The sequence below is a fragment of the Setaria italica genome, chromosome VIII (assembly GCF_000263155.2).
Source record: "Setaria italica strain Yugu1 chromosome VIII, Setaria_italica_v2.0, whole genome shotgun sequence".
NCBI lineage: Eukaryota > Viridiplantae > Streptophyta > Magnoliopsida > Poales > Poaceae > Setaria > Setaria italica.
The window spans coordinates 5,512,713-5,526,188 of record NC_028457.1 but is presented as its reverse complement, the minus strand read 5'-3'; the positions used below and the strand labels follow the sequence as shown (position 1 = coordinate 5,526,188).

Here is a 13,476-nt window from a genome sequence, read left to right as displayed (position 1 = left end):
GATAGCTCTAATCAAGAAGTTTAAGTAAGCAAGTTGCCACCGTTGCACAAACAGTTTTGGGATTTGCCTATAGACAGACCAATGCTCCATGTATGTGCTAGTATATAATAATTGTGGCGATTTATGTGCGTGTGGGCAAAATAATTATGCCACAGTTGGGAAAAACATTAATTCCCAATCCTGATCCGTGGCTAATTCTAAAACTGAAGTGTACGTGCAGTGGCGGATCCAGGACTCGAAAGGGGGCCCATTTTCCTTCTGGCCAACTTTGGGGGTGGACTGCTGTGTGGGGTGGGGTGGGAGGCATCTCATGCACACTTGCTCCAGTTATGGCATCTCAGTTATGACATGCAGAAACTGAACAATTTATTTACACTCTCATAGCAACTATGCACAAATAAGATCTTGTTTGGATCCACCCAAGTAAAATTTAGCTAGCTAAATTTTAGAATTTTTTTTAGCTAGTTAAAGTTTAGCTAAGGGTGTTTGGATCGAATGGCTAAATGATAGTTGAAAAGGTATTTGCCTATTCTACTCCTCCCTCCCACTTTAGAAACTTTTCCCAAGAAAGGTGGATGGGCAATTTCGTATTTAGCAGTTTAGCTGAGTTTAGCTAGATTCAACCAGCTAAATGAATCTTTAGCCAGTTAAACTTTAGCTAGGTACTGTTTGGATCTATAGCAGCTAAAATTTAGCTGTTACAAGCATTAAGCCATTTTCTTCCATGCTAATCTATCTAATAATTCTACACTTGCATTCTACGTGATGGAGGTAAGGGCCAAGAGGACGAAGTAACTAGTGCAGCAAACTTTTTTTTTTTTTGTTTTGCAAGGTGTGCAGCAAATCAATTTGGCATTATTAAATGCAAACATGATGTACAGTGAACATCAACAAGATAGCTTGTCGCCCCACGTTACAAAGTGCTGATCAGCAAGGATGATTTGTCGTTGTGTACCAGTACATGGAGTACTGGATAATTGAACTGTGGTTTAACTTGGCCGGTCTGGCTTTTCGTATTCCTCTTTCCTCATGACTTTCCCGGCTGGAGAAAAGATGCATGGTTTTGCCTCGCACAAAAGTTAAAGCTGCGAGCCACAGGACAAAGCTGCGAGACACAGGACAGAGAGGGCACGGAGCAGCCACAGAAACAAGCTGCACTTTGCATTGTTCTTCCCCTTCTCATTGGTGAGCCGCTAGCTAGTGTAGCGTTGGGGTTGGGGCCTTTGGGGGAGCCAAGAAACATTGGAACGAGAGAATGGCGTGCGATTCGGGGGGCGAGGAGGTGAGGCCGCAGGAACCGCTTCCGGCCGTGGAGGTGCTGGAGCAGCACCGTCGCCCGCTCCTTGTCGACGCGCCGGTCCAGGCACGCCCATTGCAGCGTCGTCGTCGTCTCCACGCGCCCGCCCAGCTCGTCGCGGTGGTCATGCTCCGGCGACGAGCACCGACCGGTGACGAAGAACAAGACGACGCCCTTGCGACGAGAACCGCCGAGGTTGGCCTTCTCCTCGCGCCGCGTCAGCCTCTTCAACTGCACATTTTGTTTGCTGGCCTTCGTGAATCTTGGTATTGGAACGCGCGCCGCCTTCTCGTCGGTGGTTTGGTTTTACGAGTGGTTTGCTGCGATTTATTTCGTCCTTGGTTTGACTCCGCCGCCATGGTCATTGTCCTCGCCTCCTTGGCATGCTATTCTCACTCGTGCCGATCTACTTGTCAAAAAAAAAAAACATTTCAGGGTCCAAGTGGAGAAACAAGCGCGTGCCTGAGACTTTTTTGAGGAAGGTCTACTATATCCACGTGGTGGACATATACAGTTAAAAGATTATAGAGAGTTTTTAGACTCTAGTCCTTAACAATGAGGAGCTCAAAACACAAGAAAGAAAACTCTAACACAAAGAAAATAATCAGAAGACTAAGCTTCATTCTTCTTCTTCGTACATGCTTCATCCTTGCATTGTCTTCATGCATCACAAAGCCATCACATCTTTCGTCTGCTTAGAAACTTGATGCCAAACTTGGAATACTTGTCTTCTATCGCTTGCACAACAAACTCCGTCTTAGGCAATGAAGGTCGGGTCAAAGGACTTCCAAGGTGACGTCTCTAGGAATGAGAAAAGAAGAAAAGAAGAGGTTGCCCAAGTGGAGGAGAAACAAGCTTCAGCAAGGAGGCCTTGGGCCGCCTCTGTATCTGTAACGGCCCAGTAGAGCAGATCCAGATCCATGGAGGCCACGGGATCACAGCATCTCTTCTTCAGGCACAGGAGTACATGTCTGCTGGTTTCATTTTGGGTGATGGGAGAGCCCTGCTTGCGCTTGACATTGCTCCAATGAACACTACAAGGTGCGTGTCAATGCCCTACATTGCCAATGATGCTTGATCCTGCAGTGACTGAAACCTCCTTGGTCCTTTTATATTCTCAGGGTTTCAGTTAAATGGCCACTGGGCACCTCAGTTGATGATCTTTTGTCTTATCTGCAAGTAAGGGTTCGTCACTATGCTCATGAACTCATCCATTGTCTCATGTAGCTCATCTCTAGTATTGAATGATGCCATCTTACGTGGCAAAATTGCCACCTTCTGCGTGCAGGATCCCAAGGCAGATAAAACCAGAGGCATTGGGGACGTGGATTGCAGAGACGCCACGAAGGAATGTGTTGCTACCTTCCTGCTTCTGGTGGTCGACGGCAAGGCATCACCACCAGCGAGTGTCTTGGTGGAGGATATTAGCACAATGAGATCAATTTGCACCTCTGTTGTGGATGAGGCTTTATCAACACAGGATGCCTCATGTCGTGATCCCAGTGAAAGGAGAGAGGCCATGCTTTGCTTGATTCAGCTACTGAACCGATTTCGAGTGGAACATAAACTTGACTGGTGAAGCTTGCCGCCTCTACTTAACGCTGCCAAGGTATGATGTTTATTGACTATTGTTATGCTTGTCAACTGTTCCGCCATTCAAATTCTGTTTGGTGGAAGTAAGGCTTTACCCTTCTGGTCATACTTATGTTGAATTGCTTAAAAATACCATGTACCTTAACTATTCAGCATTTGCAGTTTTATGTCTTCCATACTTTTTAGAAAAGAATAATCATGGAACGCTTGTACTGACTCGTCTTTCTTTGTTAGGTTCGAGACATGAATACCACAGAGATGCTTCTGGGGGGGAATTCTGATGTCGACGAAATTATCGCCATAGGGAGCATAGGGCTTTACTGGATCCTCATTGTCATTGGTACCTCAAGAACACAGGAACAAAGGTGTTCTTTCCTAAATCTCCTCTCTATTTACTGCATGATTATAGTATACATCTTCTTGCTTGCTTGTGCCACTAGTATTCATTAGCTGTCTCATGCAATTCTGCAGAACTGTGTGGCTCCTGCTGAAGAACAATGCCAGAATTTTCCAGGGAAACACACATGGACCAATACATATGGCAGCATTCCAGAATATGTGTTGCAATAAAAACTCTGCAAGCATGATACCATGTAAGAAGATATCTGGCAGTGATAAGGACACTTATTGTCTGTTCAAACTGTTTACAACACTTTCCCAGTCTTTTCTTTTAGTTCATTGATTTATTCAAATATAATAGTATTTCCAACTCTAAAGGAATTCAATTCAATGGAAGTAAATTAATTGTGGATACACAAAAAGCTATTTTTTCTGAACAAAGTATATTTTGTTTCAGGGTACAGTAGCTCACTTCGAAAGAATCAGTTGATGAACAAGGAAGGCGGTGGCTGGCTTCTGGATGAAGAATTGGATGATTTTAATAGATGGTATGTCTTGTATATATTATATGCATGATTATATGAATTGTATAAACCTTGCTTTCACGTGCAGTTAAAACTAATATATTGCTTTGAATATTATTGAAGCTATACTGGGCCTGATGCATCAACAGGCCTTGTGTCTAGCATTTCTTCTGCACAAGTGGCTAGGATAAAGAGCCAGGGTTATCTGAAACAAGGCTCCAAGTTTGAGACTGCGCTTGAGATTGCTCCAGTGAACACAAGGTGCGTGTCAATGCCCTATCTTTGCCAATGATCCTTGATCCGGTTGAAATCATGCATGTTTCCTGCAGTGACTGAAACCTCCTTGGTCTTTTTATATTTTCTGGGTTCCAGTTAAATGGCCACTGGGCACCTCAGTTGATGATCTTCTGTCTTATCTGCAAGTAAGTGTTCATCACTATACTCATCCGTTGTCTCATGGCTCATCTCTAATTGAATGCATCTTTCAACGCAAAATTGCCACCTTCTGCGTGTAGGATCTCAAGGCAGATAAATCCAGAGGTAGGTCGATTGCAGAGATGCCACGGAGGGATGTGTCATGCTGCTGCTTCTGGTGGTTGACGACAAGACATCACCACCAGCGAGTGTTGTGGTGGAGGGCGTTAGCACAAAGATGTCGATTTGCAACTCTCCTGTGGATGGGGCTTTATCAACACATGCTGCTTCTTGTGATCCCAGTGAAAGGATTCATCTATTCAACCGATTTGGAGTGGAACATAAACTTGACTGGAGAAGCTTGCCACCTCTACTTAACGCTGCCAAGGTACGCTGCTTATTGACTATTGTTATGCTTTTCAACTGTTTAGCTATTCCAAATTCTATTTGATGAAAGCAGGCTTACCCTTCTTGTCATACATATGTTGAGTTGCTTAAAACGATCATGTATCTATTCAACGTTTGCAGTTTCATGTCTTCCATACTTACCCTTAAAAAATGACTTCCATACTTTTTTAGAAAAGAATAATCACGGATCTTCTCAAATTTTGTTATGCTAATCGCAGTAAGACCTGAATCTATAGGAACGCTTGTAATGACTCATCTTTGTTTGTCAGGTTCGAGACATAAATATCATAGAGATGCTTCCGAGGAGGGATGCTGATGTCAACGAAGTTAATGCCATAGGGAGCATAGAGCTTTACTGGTTCCTCATTGATACCTCAAGCACACAGGAGCCAAGGTGCTCTAGCCTGAGATTCTCCTCTACTTACAGCACAATTATAATGTACATCTTCTTGCTTGTGCCACTCGTCTTCCTTAGCTGTCTTCTGCAATTCTGTAGGATTGTGTGGCTCCTGCTGAAGAACGATGCCAGAATTTTCCAGGGAAACACACATGGACCAATACACATGGCAGTATTTCAGACCATGTATCTCAATAGAAACTCTGCAAGCATGATACCATGTAAGACTTCTGGCTGTGATAAGGACACTTGATTGTCTCCCCATTTGTGTACAGCACTTTACCATTCCGTTCTTTTAGCTTTTTGATTTGTTCAAATATAATAGTATTTGTACTTTGAAGGAGTTCAATTCAATGGAAGGAAATTAATCATAGATATATAACAAGCTGCTTTTCTGAGCAAAGTATATTTTGGTTCTAGGGGACAGTAGCTCAATTCAAAAGAATCAAGTGATGAACAAGGAAGGCGGTGACTGGCTTCTGGATGATGAATTGGATAATTTTGAAGGATGGTATGTCTGCTATATCTGTATATGCATGCATGACTAGATCAACTGTAGAAACCTTGTTTTCATGTGCAGTAAAAAATAATATATTACTTTGAATATCATTGCAGCTATACTGGGCCTCATGCATGGTATTCTGCCAGGAAAGCACTAGTCATTGGGTTAAAGAGAGCAAACCAAATGCAGCCCCAAGGCATTGGATTTATACAGTCTGAAATTGACAAGGGGGTGGTCAATGCAGAGGACAACATGGTTAGGAAGACAGTGGATGTAGAGGATACTCTTCCTAGAGAATCCTTTCCTGCAGAACTCCAGAGGGCTACTTCTCATAGTATGTTGGATGGTGAACTCAGCAAAAAACATAACCTTCACAAGTGGTGCCTATTGCCAGTGCTGCACCTCCCATCATGGTTCTTTATATTCAGGAAGTGGTTGCCAGGATTTCAAGTGGTTGCAGCCAAACAACTTAGAGAGATGTACATGTTGATTTCTGTAAGGGGTGATGTTCGAGCAAAATGCATAATGAAGCTTTCTCATAGCGTGCATGGTTATTATAAGCCAAGAGACTCGATGCAATTCCTTCCAGGCGTCTGCAAGATGTGTGTAGTTCCTGTAAGAACTGGCCCTGCAACAAACATGGTCTATCTGCCACTGCTTTCGCAAACAAAGCGTGAACTTGAAGAATCAGAGTCAGATTATCAATACCCAATATCTCCTATTACTGCCAACATCACTGGGGACTCTCATGATATTCAGAGCCAGCAGTTCGAACCATGCTGTGAGAGCAATAATGTTGAGAGCCGGCAGGGCAACGAGTGCAGACTGAGCAATGTTGACAGCCACCAGGATGGTGATTCCACTAAAGATGATAGATCGGTGATATCTATTTTTGTGAGGCATGTTTCTGGGGAGTTGGCATTAACAGTTAGTCTGGATCAATCTTTACAACATTTGATGCACCTGTACGCACAAAAGACGAAGACGAAACTTGAGTGCCAGTATCTTGTCTATGGGAGGAAAACACTTGAACCTGATCATACCTTTCTATTTTATGGGGTAGAACGGGACACTACGGTGCATATCCTGTACCAGGCTACTTGGAGGAATGTGAGTTCAAAATATTATTTTTTCAGTCCTTTCGTGTGTTTTTCCAAATCCATTATTTTATAGCTTTGTTGATCGATAGTCACATTGTATATATTTCAGAGTGACTGTAGGGGAATATCTTATTAGTAACAAAGAGAAGTTTTTATTAGAGGTTACATTACCAGATGGCAGGATTTCATTGGAGATGACCAAGGAAGGATGTTTGTTTGTGTCAACTTGGTTAAAGTATTTTACAAGTGCATTTGCTGATTCCAAAAGCTGGGATGGGAATTTCACTTCGAAGGATTTTAAAAAGTTACTATACCAATGGACATGTTCTGGTTATTACTAGTCCTAAAGGCATGCTTACCAGTAGCTCATTGAGAGCTGATTTGGTAGTGCTAGTTCAGTATATAAGGACAATTTTCTACAAGAACAAACCAAATTTGGTTTCAAAATTTCCACCCTATCTAGAAAACTTAACTACTTTTTTAGAATCAATGAAATCTCCAGTCTTAACTGCTGTGGATAGGCCTTTCATTGAGACACATATGTGCTGTGTGGAATCTGCTGCTAGGGGCATGCTATTAGTTCGGTTGCGAAGAATGTACAAGAGCTTGGATGAATCTCAACAATATGTGTGGGATATGGCAATGCGAGAAGGAAACGATAGTAAAGAATATTTTGTCACATTTGATAGCTCTCCAAAGTTGCAGCGTTCCAAGATATGGTAGCGCATGTTGAGAATACTCCTCGACCATATACAACTTCGAAGACCAGCACCCTCCGATTGATGAGAGATGAATACGTGCATGCCCCGTCGAAACGATTTGTGAGTTCGAACTCTCTTTTCAATTCAAATCTGTAAAGTAATATTTGTTTATTCTTTTGTCCTGGGCGTTCGTGTCGCCTCCAAAATACTGTAAGTGAGAAGGAGGTGAGCGAGGAGGAATAGGAGAAGAACTGTAGGAGAGGGGAAAATCAGTGAGAGAGAGGTGAGCAAGGGAGGGAATTAGAGGAGAAGAAGAACGGGAGACGAAGCAGCAACAGCCTAACCACTGGCAGCTCCGGCAGACCGGCACTGGTGGCTGGCGCAAGCCTCCATCTGGTCAGCAGCTGCGGCGGGTGATGTGAAGAAAGGGAGCTGCGGTGACGGGGGATTTGGAAAAGGGGAGTAGCAGTAGAGATCCATCTGAGGGGCAGGGAAGTGGGGGGGAGAGAAGAAGACAGGGGCCATGTTTAGTTACCCCTAAATTTCCAACTTTAACACTATGTAAAAAGAAGATTCCCTATCATATCAAACTTGCGGTACATGTATGGAATACTAAATGTAGACGAAATCAAAAACTAATTGCACAGTTTTGTTGTACTTTGCGAGACGAATCTTTTGAGCCTAATTAGTCAATGTTTGGACAATAATTCACAAATACAAACGAAATGCTACAGTTGCGCATTTATAGCAAAATACCAATTTGGCTACTTCCAAATTGGGAACTAAACAAGGCCAGGGAAGGGAGCGGCGGCTGCTACGAGAATTGAGGTCTTGAGGAGCGAACGGGAAGCACAGAGCGCTGTGCTTCGGAGAAGGGAGGGAGCATGTGGCCGCCTGCGCCTGACCTGCCTAGTGAGTTGTACAACTAAACAAAAATAAATCATATCAAGACAATGTGTTGGCAAGTCTTCTTTTTTTATTGCCTTGCGGCCAACTTTACTATCCTAATTTGTGTTTTTAGGACAAGTCTACTAAACCCTGGAAGGAAAAATTCAAGAATGATCATGGTATTGAGCTGATGATACCTGCATATATACAATAAGGATTTGATTCCTAACATCCTTCTAAATTGGATCAGGAATACAGAAGTTGACATCAAGTCAGAGTATGTTTTCAAACTTTTAGCTTACTTTATCGCATCATTTAAAATAAAAAGTCCAACTTTTATAACTTGTAGGCTACTTGCAGTTCAGGCTCGGTGTACCTGCAACATATGCCATCCTTCACATTCAGGTATTTATCTGAATTCTTTCCAACTTTTGTTGAAAAACATGTCTAGGTATCCTTTGGTACCATGTAAACCATTCCTAATATCAGGCTTAGATAAGGATAGTTTAAAATCATATATATAGTTTACAACGTGGAGCACGCTAGACAAACCAATTTACACTGTGCAAAATACCGTCGAAACACTAGAAACGTGAAAGCCTCGCAAATTTTACAAGGGGCATTGTCAGGTCAGCACATAACTTTTGGAGTGACAACTTAAATAATATATTCCCACTTGATCAACACTCTAACTACCTGCCCTGAAATCAACCGTATATATGCATTTTTTTTATTCTTCCTTGCATGGACCTCATATAGTCCTTAAAATTTTATTTCGAGCAGTTTCATTGTTTCTTAAAGTGACTGGCTGCAGTTATAAGGTTAGCGTGGACGCGTCCTTGGACAACCACCTTGCATTGCTGAAGTCAGACTGTGAAACTATCTGACAACTTTGATGAAATTTTATTAGTCCATGTTTACTTCTCCTCCAAAGGCAACAGCTTCACCTGGTCACGTTTTTATTTTTCCCAGTTATTGCAACTACAGCTTATTGCTTCCTGAGTAGCAGATTTTCTATATCTGTCTAGTGGCTACCTGATTGAGTAGAGTGGAAGCCTAGGTTCTTTGCTGTTGGACCATTTGTTTTTTGAGTGAATAGACTAATCGAAACAATGGTGACACCAAGCTAATGCACTTTTTTTTTAATAGGATTACCGAGGATTCATTATTTAGATCAAAGATTCGAAATACATCATCTACTCATTTATAGATCTCCCTTATCCGGTGTACCCAGGGGCGGAGCCAAGATTTGAGGTAAGGGGGCAATGGATAAAGCAACGTAGAACCGATAGCCACGTGAGCTGATTTTAGTCACATATAATGATATAATAATAGCATGTTTCATAAGTCTTAACCAAAATAAAATTACATATCTATCAATTTAAATTTAGCTCTTCGACTAGCAGCAAGATCGTATGCTGTAATAATATCATCAGTATTGATTGATGCAGCCAATTCCTTCTCAATATAAATTACCAAACAATCTCGCAGAAATCCATCTCCCATTGTACATCTGAGACGTGTCTTCGCAAGTTTCATAGCTGAAAAACATCTTTCAGTGGTTGCAGTTGATACTGGAAGAGTTAATACTAATCTTAATAATCTGTCCACCATAGGATAAGATGAATATTTTCCTGTTTTAAATGGTCCACTTGTTAGATCAGCAAGTGTTGATAATTCCTTTAGTTCTGGACTATTGCATACATCAATTTGAAAATGTGGCAGCTGAGACTCTAATTGAGCTCTTTCTTGACTTGAGAAATCAGTAGGATAATATTTTTCCACCAGAGTGCATATATTGTCTATGTTGAATGTGTCCAGCCTAGGATCCAAAGAAGCACAAAGGGATAAAAGCTCTGTCACTTGAGAACTGAATCGATCTTCTAACTCTGTTAGTTGCTGATCAATTGCAACATTAAACACATCTACTTTGTAATGGTGAAAGGCTATGGTGTTGTCATTCTTATTTCGAGATTTAGTCACATCAACATACCTACAAATGGGAAGATATGGATTGATTGATGAACAAGTACAATTTAACAAAAGAATAAATAATTTAGGGGAAAAACATACTTCTTACTCAGATCCGGAATATCAATCTCGTGCTTTCCACAAAACAATTTGACCTCCTCAAGAAGAGGTTCCCAGCCATTATCTCGCAACTCACCAAGCAACACTTTTGTGGTAGAAACAGAATCCACCGCATTTAAGATATCAATGCTCTTCTTTTGGAGTGTCTGGCACAATACATCATTGATCTTCATAATCTTTTCCATTAGGAGTAGAATAAACACAAAATCAAATGTGACAATAATTCGTAAGGCACCACTGGTATCTCCCCGAGAATACTTTGAAACTGAATGATCATTAGCAATGTTGCGTAGGACTGAAACTGTGGCACCAAACATCTTCTTTAAGCTTAGAATGGACCTATAGTGGGAACTCCATCTAGTGTCCCCTGGCCTTTGTAGGGAGAAAATCTGATTTACCCCTCGCCCTGTGTCAAGCTCTCCCAATTCAATTTCATGGACAATTTTCTCTGCTTGTTTTGCTAGCAACTCATCATTGCGCTTAGGAGAAACACTAACAACATTTATGATGAAATTTACTTGTATTTTCTTTCGTTCTATGATTAAGATCACATACCAAGAAAATGAAACTCATTGTAACCAATGTCACAGTGCCTCATGCTTTATTGTTGTTTGCCAAGTATTCCCTGCTTATTATTTTTCTTCATATTACTGAAATGGACTTTGCCTGCACCCCTGTCCTTTCCCCCTTTAATTTAGAGGTCTTGTTAGATTCCTTTATTTTTCTCATGTTTGCATGTTGTGCTTGTACTATACAACATCCAGCCCAAGTCTCCTTGCATTAATTAGCATGTTTTCCTTAATCAATAATTTTAGCTTGTACATCACTAGAGTATATCCTCATTGGCATCAGCTGAACCAAAAATTTGAGTTACATATCATTAGATATATCTAATATTTGTTGAATCTTGTTCTATTTCATTTGGCGTGGAGAGATGTGGTCTTGTTTTTTATACTGCGCCCATCCCATTAGCCCTATTCCCTACATGTTAATTTGCTTACCTGTATCTGTTAGATTTGCACATGATGACATATATGTATTTCCTTGACCATACGTAGGCTCCAAGGGTGGAGAGTCTTCAAATGCGGGGAAGGGGAAACAGCCTGCTGAAGCAGCCACAAGTTCAGGGTTTCCACAGCCTGCATCACCCGCCCAAGCAGCCGCAAATCCATTGTTTTCACAGCCTGCGTCACCTGCCCAAGCAGAAGCAACAAATCCGCATGGATCGCCCGTCAGGAGATCGTTTCTAGACGCGGTCAAATCTACTTCTACTACACTGCAGTCATCTTCGTCATCACGGTTCAGTTCGCCGTCATCACAAGAACCAAGGGTAAAGGGAAGCAGTGCAAGTGATAGCTGCTAGGCTGCGGGATGGGTTGGGCTCCCATCATCTTCTCGTTTTCGACTTCTGTGCGGTTGACATTGACTCTCATTACTACCTCGATCTTGGACTTATTTGACAGCCACGACGGCTTGTTAGGCATTTGACGAACTCATCAAACTACTTGGACTTATTTGACAGCCAGTGGCTTGTTAAGCATTTGACAAACTCATCAGATCATGCATTGACTGTCGTCCTTGGGTTATATTGCCAATGTCAAGCTAGCATTTGTTCTTGTAATAGGAATAGCAGATGTTTTTGCTAGTTTTTTAGGCCCTGGATACTATCGTTTTGGCTAATCTAGATTCATAAGTATTTGTATGCATCTAGACATACACTATATTTAGATAAATACAAACACCTATAAACTAGAAAAGCCAAAACGACATATAAAATTTAGGACGGAGGGAGTATTTTTTAGCCCCTCGATACGGTATGTGTGATGCTTGCAGCACAACGAAATCTTAGACCTCCAGGATGCAATGCAGCCAACCATGGAAGAGCCCTCCATGGTCCATCCACATGGTGTGCCAGTTTGAAGCACGTGGCCGCATGACTAGTAGTTTCAAAACTGGGCTCCCCTACTTGTATCCTACTTTGATTTGCTCTTCGCATGCTAGCTAGTACTCCATCTACTACTATGGTTCATTGGTTCCCTTGCGAAAATCTTGAAGCGCCAGGGATGGTTGGGCAACATAACAAGTGCATTCACAGAGCATTAACATAGAAACATCATATATGCAGATTACATTTCTCTGGTTAATTTAGCCTCCCCAATATTCTCCACGGAGGATACATTACAAAGACAAACACAACCAAAAGCCCACTGACTCTGAGTGTCACAGCTGAGTATCGAATAAGGTTTCTCTCCATATGCATATTGCATTTCCCCGGTTAACTTAGACTTCCCAAAATTCTCCATGGAGGGTACATATTACAACACAAACACAACCAACAAGCGCTCGTGTCATAGTTGAGTATCGAATTCTCAAATGTCACAGCTGAGTATCGAATAAGGTTTCTCAAACAGCACAGGTGTGAGACTGTGGATATGTTCAAATTACTATCACCCCCGTGATATTCCCCATCCCATGAGACAAAATTAGTTACGTACTTCTTCAGTCTGATAAATCAATTCTTCAAAAGGCTGTTAACCATCTAGCAAATTACTCCTTCGGCTTCTGCATCGCTCTCTTCTCTTTAGGCTTCTGCATCGCCCTCTTCTCCTTAACCTTGTGCATCACCCTCTCCTCTTTAGCCTTCATCATTTCACTTAGCTCCCGACTGCACAAAAGAAAGCACTAGTTAACTCATTTCTCTATTCCATCTCCTGATAACTGCCATCTATTTTTACCCATGTACAATTAACAAATCAAGCATTTCTTATTTGAGGAAAAACATTGCAACCATAAATTACTTAGGCGTTATTGAGATGCAACCATATTATTGATATTAGTTAGATGCTTCAGGTTCTTAACTGTCTCAATAAGAACTACAGGCTTCACCAACTGAACATGGCAGCTCAGTTCAAGAAGCCGCCTACACACACCATTCCATTCAAGAGAAACGGATGCAGCAATCCAAACATGGCAGCTCAGTTCGGGAAGCCACCTACACACACCATTCCATTCAAAGAAATGGATGCAGCAATTCAACAAATAGGAAGTTGCCTATCATGAACACCATTCTTAGGAGCATGGCTGACTATTTTTCAGTGTCATGGTCAATCTCAAGATTACGGACAAGGTTTCTTCTGTATTTAGACATTTCCCTGATTACCAGGAGCTACTGTATAACTTCAATTATTGGCATAGGCTCCCTAGTCTCTACTGTAGTACATT

General features: G+C 41.7%; 1 protein-coding gene across 11 annotated transcripts; it reads left to right on the top strand.

Annotated features, from left to right (window-relative positions):
* The first annotated feature begins 372 nt into the window (after positions 1-372).
* On the top strand, positions 373-11,819 carry LOC101758338. 11 transcript variants are annotated; one of them, XM_022828934.1, is made up of 19 exons: positions 374-2,338; positions 2,419-2,482; positions 2,586-2,906; positions 3,125-3,255; positions 3,362-3,483; positions 3,687-3,777; positions 3,877-4,014; positions 4,126-4,175; positions 4,269-4,555; positions 4,845-4,969; positions 5,072-5,193; positions 5,393-5,483; positions 5,588-6,584; positions 7,141-7,395; positions 8,010-8,187; positions 8,297-8,440; positions 8,524-8,568; positions 9,313-9,417; positions 11,313-11,819. In XM_022828934.1, the coding sequence occupies exons 9-14, from the start codon at positions 4,331-4,333 to the stop codon at positions 7,186-7,188; spliced, it is 1,608 nt and encodes a 535-aa protein (XP_022684669.1). In that variant the 5' UTR covers positions 374-2,338; positions 2,419-2,482; positions 2,586-2,906; positions 3,125-3,255; positions 3,362-3,483; positions 3,687-3,777; positions 3,877-4,014; positions 4,126-4,175; positions 4,269-4,330; the 3' UTR covers positions 7,189-7,395; positions 8,010-8,187; positions 8,297-8,440; positions 8,524-8,568; positions 9,313-9,417; positions 11,313-11,819. The 11 variants fall into 11 exon arrangements, with proteins under 11 accessions (XP_022684663.1, XP_022684667.1, XP_022684661.1 ...); XM_022828935.1 differs by having other exon boundaries at positions 376-2,338; positions 6,684-7,395; XM_022828928.1 differs by having other exon boundaries at positions 373-2,338; positions 2,419-2,476; positions 5,588-7,395.
* The last annotated feature ends 1,657 nt before the right edge of the window (positions 11,820-13,476 follow it).